The 15012-nt window shown below is 38.2% G+C and overlaps 1 protein-coding gene across 1 annotated transcript; it reads right to left on the reverse strand.

Moving 5' to 3' along the window:
- Positions 1-6553: 6553 nt before the first annotated feature.
- Positions 6554-10513, reverse strand: LOC100178440. Its single transcript, XM_002128821.5, has 3 exons — positions 9389-10513; positions 8773-9000; positions 6554-6872 (listed from the first exon to the last, which is right to left on the reverse strand). The coding sequence occupies exons 1-3, from the start codon at positions 10447-10449 to the stop codon at positions 6710-6712; spliced, it is 1452 nt and encodes a 483-aa protein (XP_002128857.3). The 5' UTR covers positions 10450-10513; the 3' UTR covers positions 6554-6709.
- Between the last annotated feature and the right edge of the window lie 4499 nt (positions 10514-15012).

Below are 15012 nucleotides of genomic sequence, written 5' to 3' on the forward strand. Positions count from 1 at the left end.
GGTTGGTTGGTGTATTTTGTAAATCTGAATTTAAAATATTACCAGAACAATTTAACTTTTTAACTATTTTTTTTAAATGCATGAAAGAAAAATTGAAAAATACCAAAATAATTAAACTTAAAATGGTGTTTTGTTTTTTAACTTTATTAACAAAAATTTACTTTATTAAAAAAATGGAATAAAATATTAATATTAAAAACATAAAACCCAGGCTGTGTTCGCGCTTCAACGATCGCTAGAAATCCAAGAAACGATTCTCGATCCTGATCACCCAAGCGTGTCCAACACCTTGCACCACCTAGCGGCCGTTTATACGCAGTGGGGGAAGTACCAGACTGCAGAACCGCTGTATCGGTAAAAACAAATAAAAATATTTCATTTATAAAATTAAATTTTCTTGTGAACTAAAACAATATTTTTTAACAATAATTTTTATTTAAGTTTTTCTAATTTTCTCTTGGCCTGAAAAACAGTTTGTGGATAAGCAGACATGACTTTCGGTTGGTTTGGTCATTTATATCCCCGTGGGTGGGAACTTAAGTGACTTATCCATGGTTGCCACTCCCATGCCCACATTCGAGTTGCTGAAGCTATTGCAGTGTGTTGTGGATAAGCAGACATGACTTTTGGTTGGTTTGGTCATTTATATCCCCGTGGGTGGGAACTTGAGTGACTTATCCATGGTTGCCACTCCCATGCCCACATTCGAGTTGCTGAAGCTATTGCAGTGTTGTGGATAAGCAGACATGACTTTTGGTTGGTTTGGTCATTTATATCCCCGTGGGTGGGAACTTGAGTGACTTATCCATGGTTGCCACTCCCATGCCCACATTCGAGTTGCTGAAGCTATTGCAGTGTGTGGATAAGCAGACATGACTTTTGGTTGGTTAGGTCATTTATATCCTCGTGGGTGGGAACTTGAGTGACTTATCCATGGTTGCCACTCCCATGCCCACAGTCGAGCTGCTGAAGCTATTGCAGTGTGTGGATAAGCACCAAAAATTCTTTAAATTTTTTTTATTTTTTTACATCTAAAAAATAACTGAAATATTTTCCATATTCAGCCAAGCGTTAGAAATCGTCGAATGTGCAGTTGGGCGTGACCACTTACGTGTTGCGCAAGAACTTTGCGCTCTCGTCTTTATATCACGGAAAGTTGGTCACATAGAGGCAGCAGAGAGTCTTCAACAACGAGTTGCTTCAATTACTAAACGTAACGGAACAATTGCTTCAGTAAGTACATAGAAATAATATATATTTAGTGTCCGCAACCGTGGCAAAGTGGTTAGCGCGCGTGTCTGTAACCTAGAGATAATAGGTTCAAGCCTCGTCGTTGCTACTATTCTGCGCATATGTGTCTTTGGGCAAGGCGCTTTATCAGTCATACATAAAAAATTCCCCCCAAAAACAATCACCCACAAAGTTACCTATGTGATAACTCATAAGCGGGTACAAGGTATTAGAAATAGAACACCCCTGTTATAACGACTGTCATTGCCCCGCCATGCGAGGATAAATAAGTCACCTACGCGGTAACTTGTAAGCGGGCACGAAGTGTATGAAACAGAACACCCGTGTTTTAACGACTGTCGTTGCCCCGCCATGCGAGGATAAATAAGTTACATACGTGGTAACTTGTGGTAACTCGTAAGCAGGCACGAGGTGTATAAAACAGAACACCTGTGTTATAACAAATGTCGTTGCCCCGCCACGTGAGAATAAACTTAATTTACTCATATAAACATTACAAATTGTTGATACCACAGAACGAAATGGACCGCATGCGCCGTCGAGCGTTACGACTCGAGGAATTATCAGTTTGTGAAGATTCGATTGAAGTCGCTCAAGCATTAAACGACCTTGGGGTTATTTATCATATGCACAATAATTTGGGGTCAGTTTTTATGTTTGTTGTTGTTTTTGTGTTCTGTTGTTTCTTATTCTTTTTTTTATTAACAAATGATGTCAGTTTTCGTTTTGTTCATTGTTGATTATTTTTATCTTTTCTTTATTTTTTTATATTTAAAAAACTCAAACCATGTAATAAGACTAAAAATACATTTAATTTTCAATTTTTTGTTCAATTCGACTATTTTTTAATTTTGTCCAGAAATGCTGAGTCATTCTTTCAGCGCTCGTTGAAAATGCGGGAAAAACTGCACGGTCATAATCATTTAGACGTTGCACAAAGTTTGCATAACTTGGCGGCAACGATGAGTGATTTGAAAAACTTTGAACAAGCGGCAGAATGTATGATGGGGGCACTTGAAATAAGGTGAGTTACCACGTATGTAACTTATTTATCTTCGTATGGCAGGGCAACGACAGTCGTTATAATACGGGTGTTCTGTTTCATACACCTCGTGCCAGCTTACAAGTTACCACGTATGTAACTTATTTATCTTCGTATGGCGGGGCAATGACAGTCGTTATAACATGGGTGTTCTGTTTCATACACCTCGTGCCAGCTTACAAGTTACCACGTATGTAACTTATTTATCCTCGTATGGCGGGGCAACGACAGTCGTTATAACACGGGTGTTCTGTTTCATACACCTCGTGCCCGCTTACTAGTTACCACGTATGTAACTTATTTATCCTCGCATGGCGGGGCAATGACAGTCGTTATAACACGGGTGTTCTGTTTCATACACCTCGTGCCCGCTTACTAGTTACCACGTATGTAACTTATTTATCCTCGCATGGCGGGCAACGTCAGTCACTATACCACGGGTGTTCTGTTTCATACACCCCCTGCCCACTTACAAGTTACCACGTATGTAACTTATTTATCCTCGTATGGCGGGGCAATGACAGTCGTTATAACACGGGTGTTCTGTTTCATACACCTCGTGCCCGCTTACAAGTTACCACGTATGTAACTTATTTATCCTCGCATGGCGGGGCAACGACAGTCGTTATAACACAGGTGTTCTGTTTCATACACCTCGTGCCCGCTTACAAGTTACCACGTATGTAACTTATTTATCCTCGCATGGCGGGGCAATGACAGTCGTTATAACACGGGTGTTCTGTTTCATACACCTCGTGCCCGCTTACAAGTTACCACGTATGTAACTTATTTATCCTCGCATGGCGGGGCAACGACAGTCGTTATAACACGGGTGTTCTGTTTCATACACCTCGTGCCCGCTTACAAGTTACCATGTATGTAACTTATTTATCCTCGTATGGCGGGCAATGACAGTCGTTATAACACAGGTGTTCTGTTTCATACACCTCGTACCCGCTTACAAGTTACCATGTATGTAACTTATTTATCCTCGTATGGCGGGCAATGACAGTCGTTATAACACGGGTGTTCTGTTTCATACACCTCATGCAAGCTTACGAGTTACCACGTATGTGACTTATTTATCCTCGCATGGCGGGGCAACGACAGTCGTTATAACACGGGTGTTTTGTTTCATACACCTCGTGCCCGCTTACAAGTTACCACGTATGTAACTTTTTTATCCTGGCATGGCGGGGCAACGACAGTCGTTATAACACAGGTTTTCTGTTTCATACACTTCGTGCCTGCTTACAAGTTAACATGTATATAAATATGTTGGTATTTTTTTATATAGGTTTATAAAAAATTTAGAATCTTAAATACTTTGTAATGTTTATATATTACTTTTAAAAACAATTGTTATTTTTTACACTAAAAAAATTAAATAGATAAAAAAAAAGTTTTTTTTTAATTGATTAGGATATTTTTTTGACTAAGTTTTTTACCTTTTCTAAAATTTTTTTCATTTTGATATTTTTTAACAGTTTCGTCACTAAAGTATTATTTTAATTTTCCAGGCGATCTCATTTGCATAAACACGACCCAGTTTATGTAAATTCACTCAGACACATGGGGATGCTATATAAGAAGATGAACGACCACGCCAACGCTTGTGATAATTACAAGGAGTTGTTGTCGATAGCGGAGGAGACGACAGGCGTCGGTAGTGTGACAACTGCCGCTGCTCTGGTAATGTTATAACTCCTGTATATAATGTGCGTTCATACAACTAATGATCACTGTTAAAAAAATATAACTCGACAGTGAGCATGAGGTGTATGATCACACCCTGTGTGTCTGGTGTATAAGAAGACACCCATGTTATAACTCAACAGTGAGCATGAGGTGTATGAATACACCATGTGTGTCTGGTGTATAAGAAGACACCCATGTTATAACTCGACAGTGAGCATGAGGTGTATGAATACACCATGCGTGTCTGGTGTATAAGAAGACACCCCTGTTATAACTCAACAGTGAGCATGAGGTGTATGAATACACCATGTGTGTCTGGTGTATAAGAAGACAACCATGTTATAACTCAACAGTGAGCATGAGGTGTATGAATACACCATGTGTGTCTGGTGTATAAGAAGACACCCATGTTATAACTCGAAAGTGAGCATGAGGTGTATGAATACACCATGTGTGTCTGGTGTATAAGAAGACACCCATGTTATAACTTGACAGTGAGCATGAGGTGTTTACAACATAATATTCAACAGGTAAACCTTGCAGTTTCTGAATGTCAAAACAAGAACTTAACCTCAGCATTGCCGTTATACGAACAAGCACTTGATATTTATAGAGACACGTTAGGACCTAATGCACCAGAAACAAAACAAACATTAAGAAACATTGCTGTTCTGTTGTAAGTATTGAATATTCGATTGTCACTTGTTGTTTATTTATCTCCGCATGGCGGGGCAACGACAGTCGTTAAAACACGGGTGTTCTGTTTCATACACCTTGTGCCCGTTTATGGGTTACCGCGTATGTAACTTTGTGGGAACTTAAGTGACTTATCCATGGTTGCCACTCCCATGCCAACAGTTGAGTTGCTGAAGCTATTGCAGTGTGGGGATAAGCAGATATGACTTTTGGTTGGTTTGGTCATTTATATCCTCGTGGGTGGGAACTTAAGTGACTTATCCATGGTTGCCACTCCCATGCCAACAGTTGAGTTGCTGAAGCTATTGCAGTGTGTAGATAAGCAGATATGACTTTGGTTGGTTTGGTCATTTATACATAATTAAATTTAAAAACTTTATAATTTGGTATGTTAACTAATTTCCAACCCCCCAAAGTTTGTTCCAGCTTAAGTTGTGCTGATACATGGACCGAATTGACGCCATCTTTGTTCCCAGGTACCAGAAAGGTGACTTAACTGAGGCTGCAGCGTATTACAAGCGTAGTATGCCAACTAATGGAGAAACACCAAGATGGTGAATCACTTGGTTTTCATAAACATTATATTGGTACGTGCTCGTTCATTATCTTTGCTCTCTTGTTCTATAAGTTGTAAATTACTCTACCTTATCATTTATGACTTTTGTTTTTATTTTAGAACCGAAAATAGTGCCTTTGTCTGTAAACGCGTCAAATATTGAATACTTTATGTGTTTTTGTTTATTTAGACAGTGGTGCCTTTATTTATCTAATTATACGACTTGCCAATTTTGTTTTTAATTTTAATCTTTTTTTTGTTTTTGGTTGACAATTTAGACAACTAATGGGAAGCTTGAAATATTTAACAATTTTTATTTTAATTTTTAATATTTTTATGCTGATAATTACGCTGAATATTTTACACTGATGCTGTAGCACAACGGTACTGGGTTCAAAGCTCGATGCTGCTACCATTGTGGTGAAAATGTCTTAAAAAAACTCTTAATGACAATTACTCCAACCCAGTGGTCACTAATGGGTTTTCCTAATTGTCAGACATACATAATTTAATCAAAATCACTTGCAAAATTACGTACGTGGTAACTTGTAAGCTTGCTCACTCATATAGAATAGAACTCTAAAAAGTTCCAACATTTTTTTGAATATTTTAATTTTAAAATATTTTAAGTTTATTTGTTAAAGACAACCGAAGTTAGAACACGGGTGTTTTATTGTTTACCCCATGTGGTGGCTTCATACACCTCGTGCTCACATACAAGTTACATATATATCACTAGTGTGGGGTAAGATGGATACTGTTAGCACATAATATCCCATATTTTTATAATCCTGTTTTGACCAATTCACAACGCTGTTATAGAGTATTAGGGATACGTTTCTAAAATTGGGTAAATAAATTTGTTTACGACCAAATGGGGCGAGAAATTTGATTGAAAATGACCCATCTTACCCCACCCTACTATATAGTAACAAACCTATGATGAAAATGGTGTATGAACTGAAAAGTTTAAATTCGTTCTTTTTTTATTTACTTTTAATACAAAATCTCTTAAGCTGCAAAAGTTATATTTTTTTACTTTTTGCAATAAAATTAAAATGACGCATTTTGTGACGTTTTTCGAGTGTATTGTCATGAAATAATTTACATTATGACCTCAGAAAAGGCAAAGATAAAAAAAAACAGGCAAATGAAATAAAAATCCGTTATATTTCATAGAACATAGCCTATCCGCTAGTAAGAAAAAGGACAAAATTTTAACACTAATTGCAAAAATTTGGAAATTTCAATAAATAACCCATAACATCGGTGTTGAATTAACTTGGAAGTAGCTTGCAATGTTACTTTCTTAGCTTGCAATGTTACTTTCTTCTACACGCATGACTACGTATAAAAATACGGGATTTTTTCAAAAGCGGATGCGTTTTATGTTACATACATCGCACAAATAGGAATATAGGAAATAAAATCATATCCGCTAGACGGCGTACAAGCTGCGCAAAAGTTTAAGGCAAGGCATTGGCCGTAGCTTCGCTGCTAGACGACAAATTCGGCCTCTTTTGCGGTGTCAAGCGAGTGTTGGCTGCTGCGAGTCTACTAACCATCGTTCTGGTTGAGCGACCATTGGTATTCGAGTCACGTGATTGATTTTTATCTTGAATGAGGTGTCTAGAGAAAAAAAGGTTCCGAAATTAAATAAACAAAGAAATATCCACGCTGACCTGCGCTGAACAACGCTGGGTGTAGATATTTCTTTGTTTGTTCTTTTTACACTGAGGCGAGCTACGTTGTAGTGAAAACGCCGCTTAAAAGAACAAACAAAGAAATATCTACGCTGACCTGCGGTGAACAACGCTGGGTGTAGATATTTCTTTGTTTGTTCTTTTTACACTGAGGCGAGCTACGTTGTAGTGTAAACGCCGCTTAAAAGAACAAACAAAGAAATATCTACGCTGACCTGCGGTGAACAACGCTGGGTGTAGATATTTCTTTGTTTGTTCTTTTTACACTGAGGCGAGCTACGTTGTAGTGTAAACGCCGCTTAAAAGAACAAACAAAGAAATATCTACGCTGGCCTGCGCTGAACAACGCTGGGTGTAGATATTTCTTTGTTTGTTCTTTTAGGCGGCGTTTACGTTGCAGCGTAGCTCGCCTTTTTTTAAAGGCACAAACAAATTGTCTAATTCAAACATACTTTTGTACATAAACATTTCTAGGTCCAGTTCCATGCGTAGTTGGCCTACTGTAGACTTTTAATTGTTAGTCAGCTTTTATGAATCGGCACCGTGGGAAAAATGATTTCATATCCTATAGCACGGGAAATACTAATTTCCCTTGTGACTAAGCAAGAATGCTATAACTCGAAAGTGAGCATGAGGTGTATGAATACACCATGTGTGTCTGGTGTATAAGAAGTCACCAATGTTATAACTCGACAGTGAGCATGAGATGTATAAATACACCATGTGTGTCTGGTGCATAAGAAGTCACCCATGTTATAACTCGACAGTGAGCATGAGGTGTATGAGTACACCATGTGTGTCTGGTGTATAAGAAGTCACCCATGTTATAACTCGACAGTGAGCATGTGGTGTATGAGTACACCATGTGTGTCTGGTGTATAAGAAGTCACCCATGTTATAACTCGACAGTGAGCATGGGGTGTATGAATACACCATGTGTGTCTGGTGTATAAGAAGACACCAATGTTATAACTCGACAGTGAGCATGAGGTGTATGAATACACCATGTGTGTCTGGTGTATAAGAAGTCACCCACGTTATAACTCGACAGTGAGCATGAGGTGTATGGATACACCATGTGTGTCTGGTGTGTAAGAAGACACTCACGTTATAACTTGACAGTGAGCATGAGGTGTATGAATACACCATGTGTGTCTGGTGTATAAGAAGACACCCATGTTATAACTCGACAGTGAGCATGAGGTGTATGAATACACCATGTGTGTCTGGTGTATAAGAAGACACCCATGTTATAACTTGACAGTGAGCATAAGGTGTATTAATACACCATGTGTGTCTGGTGTATAAGAAGACACCCATGTTATAACTCCACAGTGAGCATGGGGTGTATAAATACACCATGTGTGTTTGGTGTATAAGATGACACCCATGTTATAACTCGACAGTGAGCATGAGGTGTATAAATACACCACGTGTGTTTGGTGTATAAGAAGACACCCATGTTATAACTCGACAGTGAGCATGAGGTGTATGAATACACCATGTGTGTTTGGTGTATAAGAAGACACCCATGTTATAACTCGACAGTGAGCATGAGGTGTATGGTCACATTATATATGTCTGGTGTATAAAAATACATATAGTAGGGTGGGGGAAGGTGGGACACCTTTAGCACATAATATCTAAATATCCGGATCACGTTTTAAACAATTAACAACGGTCTATGGGAGTCGTGAGGGTATTGTTTTATAATTTTTCAAATGTTCTTTGTTTACCACTAAATGAGACGAGAAAATATAATGAAAAGGTGTCCCATCTTCCCCCACCCACTGTATAGCTCGACAGAGGGTATAAGCTACACTTACCGCGCACAAACTGGCGCAATCATTCGCGGCCAGTCTCGAAACGACATCACGATACACACGATGTTAATCAGCAAATTAACATCGAATAAAACGAGGTAGACCAATTCCGGCACTATGACCACCATCTGTATCACTGCAAAAATGACGTCAGACATGACGCAAAACAACGTCAGAAAGAAGGCTTTCCTCATGAATTGGATGATACGGCGACCCTGCTGCGTCTTTCCCCTGATTCATAAAGTGACTTGGTAATGTTACGTATTATGTTGTAGTACATTGGTGATTAATACGACATGCGTATTGACGGTTTGTACTAGAATAGGTTAGGTAATAATATTGTTATCGAAAAAGGAAATTTATATTTTAAATTCACTCTAGCGAATTTATTTTGTGTTTGTTTAAGCGGCGAATATACTACAGCGTACCTCGCCTCGGTGTAAAATGAACCAGCCACGAAATATCGACACCCATATTTTATATTTGCTTTATACATGATACAAAAATCTATATCGAGCATGAGGTGTTTTCATATCATAACAAAAACGCATGCCTGAACCTGAAAGGTTACGGAATGAATAACTCGTCAACCAAAATAGGTTCCATTAATTTAAGCTACCTCTTAGACTTTTTCGCGCCCTCACTGGTCGAAGCATTACTTGGTGATTTTGGTTTCTTCATTAAATCAGTAAATGACGTAGTGCTCACGTGACTTAGACGGAAAATCCCCTTCTTCGTCTTATCGCCGCCATCTTTTTTTTGTGTCTTCCGATAAAAAACGCTCTTCGTGTTAAAGTAGCCGCCTCGATGAGGTGGTTTGCCTACATACGACACCGCTACTTTGGTATGGTCTTCATCTGAAACTACTCGTTTCGGTTCTGAAGACGAGACTTCATCCGAATTTTTTTCCGGGACAGAATTCTCTTCATACGAAGCCGAAGCGTTTTCTGCGTTCGTATTCGCTCTCGCAGCTCGCGTGCTTTGGCTCCGATACCTCTGCGTCTTCTTAGTAAGCAACGGGTACATAAACAGCGCCAACAAGCTCACTTGAAATGAAACAGTAAACGCCACTACTAAGCAGGTTACGAGATCGAATCCCGATACGTCCGCTGCGTCTCTGCACCCAGAATCTGTCGCTTCGTAACGCCACCCAGTTATTTCAGGTAAAATATAAATGACAGTGAGCACGGCGCCTCCGCTCAACATAACAACCAATGTTGCCCAACTTATAAAAGTAACCACTGGGTTCAATATATGTGATAGAACCGGGTTAGCGTAGAAAATGCTCTGTCTCATCCACAGGAAAATATAGATTGGATAAAGACTGAGGGAATAAAACACAGCGCTGACTGAAACAGTTGTAACACAGTTTTTATCATTCGTCCACCCAGTGATCGCAACAGCTTCGTCAGATACAAATCTTGCAACCGCCATTACAAGACTTACAAGGCATAATCTGTAAAGCATTTTTCCTTTTTTGCCGCTGATTTCCCTCCCAGGTGAGCATTTGGTGATAGTAGCATACCGTGACAAACAAACTAGAAGATATAATGAAAATATGATCACTATACTGAGGACGATTTGTGAGAAAATCCAGTACAGTTCGGAGAAAGGTTCTTTTGGTTTTCCATCGATATCAGTTAGGTTTTTCAAGTCCGATAAATTTCCCAAAATTTTCATTCTGTTTTTAATGTTTTGTAATTAATTTTCTTTTGATTAATTTTTCATTTCCTGAAAAACACAGAAACGGTTGGTGGTTAGCGCGCCTGCTTCCAACCTTGGAGGTTTCAGCTCAAGGCTCGATGATGCTACTATTGTAGGCTTACATATTCGTATGCGCAAAATACTTCAGGGCAATTACCGAAAGCAAGTGGTCCCTTATAGGTAGGGATGCACATTACAGAATTTCGAATCCATGAGATTCGAATCCTTTTGTATTCGAATCTAATTACGGGATTCGGTATTCTGTTTAATGAGGTCATCACACGTCACCTCATATACTGTATTAACAAATTTTGAAACTTATTAATTTAAAAAAAAAAAATTTTGTGTTTGTGGGACTTTCGAGAGTAAACGTTTCGTAACGTCTTTCCATAGCCTGCTATACGTTTCATGACGCAAAAACTACTCAATAGTACAATTTTTGATCATTTTACAGCTTATGATCCAACAAGGCTGCTATGAAAGAGTCAATAAACTGACTTTTGTGGGTAAAATTCATTTTTCCTATAAATATAAAAGATTCGAAATTCTAGATTCTAATTAAAGTATTCCAGGATATCCTAGAATACCTAATTATTCTGTAATGTGCATCCCTATTTGTAGGTTGTCTACATTGTTATTCACACAATAAAAAAATGGAAAATTCGAAATATAATCACCCACAAAGTAACATACGTGGTAACTCGTAAGCTGGCACGATAGGTGTAAACAGAACATCCATGTTATAACGACCATCGAGAATAAATAGCAGTTACACTCATGCGTTTAAAAGTAGTTTTGTGCGGGAACTACCTTTCCAACTGTGCTACACTATTTATCTATATTTTATTAAACGATGATAAATCAACAAAGTAAGCTTTTTTTAGTTTTATTTGTTTTATACACTAAACTAAAGCGAGCTACGCTGTTGTGTAAACGTCGCTTAAAAGAACAAACAAAGAAATGTCTACGCTGACCTGCGCTGAACAACGCTGGGTGTAGATATTTCTTTGTTTGTTTTTTTTACACCGAGACAAGCTACGCTGTAGTGTAAACGCAGCTTAACACAACAAACAAAGAAAGATCTACGCTGACCTGCGCTGAACAACGCTGGGTGTAGATATTTCTTTGTTTGTTTTTTTTTACACCGAGACAAGCTACGCTGTAGTGTAAACGCAGCTTAAAACAACAAACAAAGAAATATCTACGCTGACATGCGCTGAACAACGCTGGGTGTAAATATCTATTCTTTAATTTAAACTCCGCTTTCCCTGCGCTACATTACAAGCAGCGTAAATGCTGCTTACCTGCGCATTAAAGTTAACAATATACAAAAACATAGTAAGTCGAATCATGTCTTTTCACGGACACTAAGGTGTAATATATGAGTCATGTCTTCTCTTTTACTCCTAAGTGTAGCGGGATACCTTTAACGGTGTTTCGACAGCGAGCATGAGGTGTATGATGCATAAAAATATCCCAGTATGTGTTGGTATAAAAATGCGCGACGAACAGTGTACCATTTCGTTGGATAAACGACAAATAGTGTACCAGTTCGTTGGATAAACGACGAACAGTGTACCATTTCGTTGGATAAACGATAAACAGTGTACCGGTTCGTTGGATAAACGACGAACAGTGTACCGGTTCGTGAGATAAACGACGAACAGTGTACCGGTTCGTGAGATAAACGACAAACAGTGTACCGAATATAAATAAGCGACAAACAGTGTACCGGTTCGTGGGATAAACGACAAACGTTGTACCGGTTTATGGGATAAACGACAAACAGTGTACCGGTTTGTGAGATAAACGACAAACAGTGTACCGGTTCGTGGAATAAACGACAAACAGTGTACCGGTTCGTTGGATAAACGACAAACGGTGTACCGGTTCCTGGGATAAACGACAAACAGTGTACCGGTTCGTGGGATAAACGACAAACGTTGTACCGAACATAAAATAAACGACGAACACTGATATGCATAAGCGGTTACGTCACGGCCGTGGGAAACCATGCGAAACGTGTAGGAAACGAATTAGGTCATAAACGCTATTGTCTTTCATAATACCGCGGAACAAGTAAAATAGAGCGAACGATTTGTATTATAACGTCATAATGCCTCTCCCCCGCTTTAAAATAATATTTCAGACAACTTGCGTCAATAATTCTACGCGCGTTTTACGTAATTAAGTCAACCTTTATATAATGATAACGAAAGTGATTATCTACGTATGCTGTGTAATGGTATGCGTTTTGCTTTGCGAAAGTCGCTAAATAAAACAAACAAAGAAATATCTACGCTAACCTGCGCTGAACAACGCTGGGTCTAGATATTTCTTTGTTTGCCATTTTAACTTCATTAAAGCTATTCTGAACAATGAATACCCGTTACATCATGTACGTTTACTACATACTACTTGCCTAGAATCTAAACCTATCCAGGTAATAGTTTATACCTATTTCCGTAACCGAATACGATAGCGAAGATCAAATTAATTTAGAACGAAAAACAAATTAGCAACAAAACGAAAGTTAAAACACTCAACGACTAAAAACTATTTAAGTAAATTTGTCAAATAAAAGGTGAGTGCTAAACTCACAATATAGTATAAAACTATAAATTAACTCATAGATTGTCGTAATATATAGTAGAGTGGGGGAAGATGGGACACCTTTTCGTTTAGTTTTCTCTATTCATTTGGTACGAAACAAAGAACATTCAATGAATTATAAAACCGTATCTTCACGACTTCCACAGACCGTTGTGAATTGTTTAAAACACGATCAGGCTATTTGGATATTATGTGTTAAAGGTTTCCCATCTTCCCCCACTCTACTATACGCCTAAAACTTATATTTGTATAAAAACTTTAAATTTGTAGCTTAAACGTTACAAAGCTGACTTGAATGTTAACGCTAGCCTCACATCATTGTACTATGGCAGCAACACACGAATAAAACACAGGATATTAGTTTTATCTTTACCGTTTAGGAAATGCTATGTTTTTGCGGTGAAACGCCTAAATGAGCACAGGAAATAACATTGTTTATAAACGAAACTTTAGCCGATCGTTCTGAAGCGCCTTTTTGTACGTTTAGGATCATTTCCGTAACAGTTTAAGCTGGTACTAAAACTTGGAGAACATAAATTGCATTTATGGATGCTAAACTCATGATCAGCAGATGTTTCGGACAGTAACTTGGCGGATAGTAACCTCTTTTACACTGATGATGGACCAAGTTACTGTCTGGATACTAAACTCATGATCAGCAGATGTTTTGAACAGTAACTTGGTGGATAGTAACCTCTTTTACACTGATGATGGACCAAGTTACTGTCCGAAACATTTGCTAATCATGAGTTTAGTATCCAGACAATAACTTGGTCCATCATCAGTGTAAAATAATAAGCGCTCAGTAAAAGCAACGTAATAGCGTGGGCAAGGTAAAATAACTACGTAACTCAAGACACGAGAAATTGACATCACCGGCAACGCTCTCTTGTTTACTATTCCCATCGAAGCGTTTCCATAACAACAATATAAACATTTCCTTTCGAAAACAATGAAATTCAATTTAAGTCAAAACTGTTTATTGTGTTACGCCGCTTAAAAGAACTGAAATATATATGTACGTTGAACAACGCTGGGTGTAGATATCGTAAGGTGGAGGTAAGACGGGACACCTTTAGCATAAATTATCCAAAAATGGGACTTGTGAGGATACGGATCTACATTTCTTTGAGTGTGTTTTGTTTACCACTAAATGATAAGTTTGAACGATAAGGTGTCCCATCTTACCCCACTTGACTATATTCTTTGTTTGGTATTTCTACACCGAGGCGAGCTACGCTGTAGTGTAAACGCCGACCAAAGAACAAACTAAGAAATATCTACGCTGAACAACGCTGGGTGTAGATCTCGTAGGGTGGGGTAAGATGGGACACTTTTAGCAAATATTATCCAAATATCTTGATCGTGTTTTAAACAATTAACAACGGTCTATGGGAGTTGTAAGGATACGGTTCTATGTTTCTTTGAATGTTGTTTGTTTACTATCAAATGAGACGAGAAAATTAAATAAAAATGCGTCCTATCTTACCCCACTCCTCTAAATTTCTTTGTTTGTTCTTTTACACCGAGCCAAGCTACGTTGCAGTGAAGAAGGACATTCAAAAATAATATCTACGATAACCTGCGCTGAACAACGCTGGGTGTAGATATTTTTTCTGATATATTTTAACATAACTGAATAACTAAAGCGCAGACGAAAAGTATATTTTTCGTGCTTTCGAATTTAAAAGAAAAGTTGTCCCATCTTATTTCAACTTTTAAATAGTTTCGTGTTCTGGATTCTTTGTCTAAAAACGTTTTTTTAGTATTTTTCCAGCTTTAAATATACACTAGGGTGGGGAAGATGGGACATCTTTTCATTCTATTTTCTTTTTCCCATTTGGTAGTAAAGAATTATAAAATATTGTCACGAATCACAACTACCACAGAATTTTGTTGGTTGTTTAAAACAAGATCAGGATTTTT

This window comes from Ciona intestinalis, unplaced genomic scaffold, assembly GCF_000224145.3.
Source record: "Ciona intestinalis unplaced genomic scaffold, KH HT000106.2, whole genome shotgun sequence".
Lineage (NCBI taxonomy): Eukaryota > Metazoa > Chordata > Ascidiacea > Phlebobranchia > Cionidae > Ciona > Ciona intestinalis.

Excerpts from the sequence above, each read along its gene's own strand:
- LOC100178440 (XM_002128821.5), bottom strand. The coding sequence starts at position 10,449 with ATGAAAATTTTGGGAAATTTATCGGACTTGAAAAACCTAACTGATATC. Across the intron at positions 9,001-9,388 it reads GGCGCGAAAAAGTCTAAGAG|GGGAAAGACGCAGCAGGGTC; the intron begins GTAGCTTAAATT and ends TTTATGAATCAG. Across the intron at positions 6,873-8,772 it reads ATTGCGCCAGTTTGTGCGCG|ACACCTCATTCAAGATAAAA; the intron begins GTAAGTGTAGCT and ends TTTTTTCTCTAG.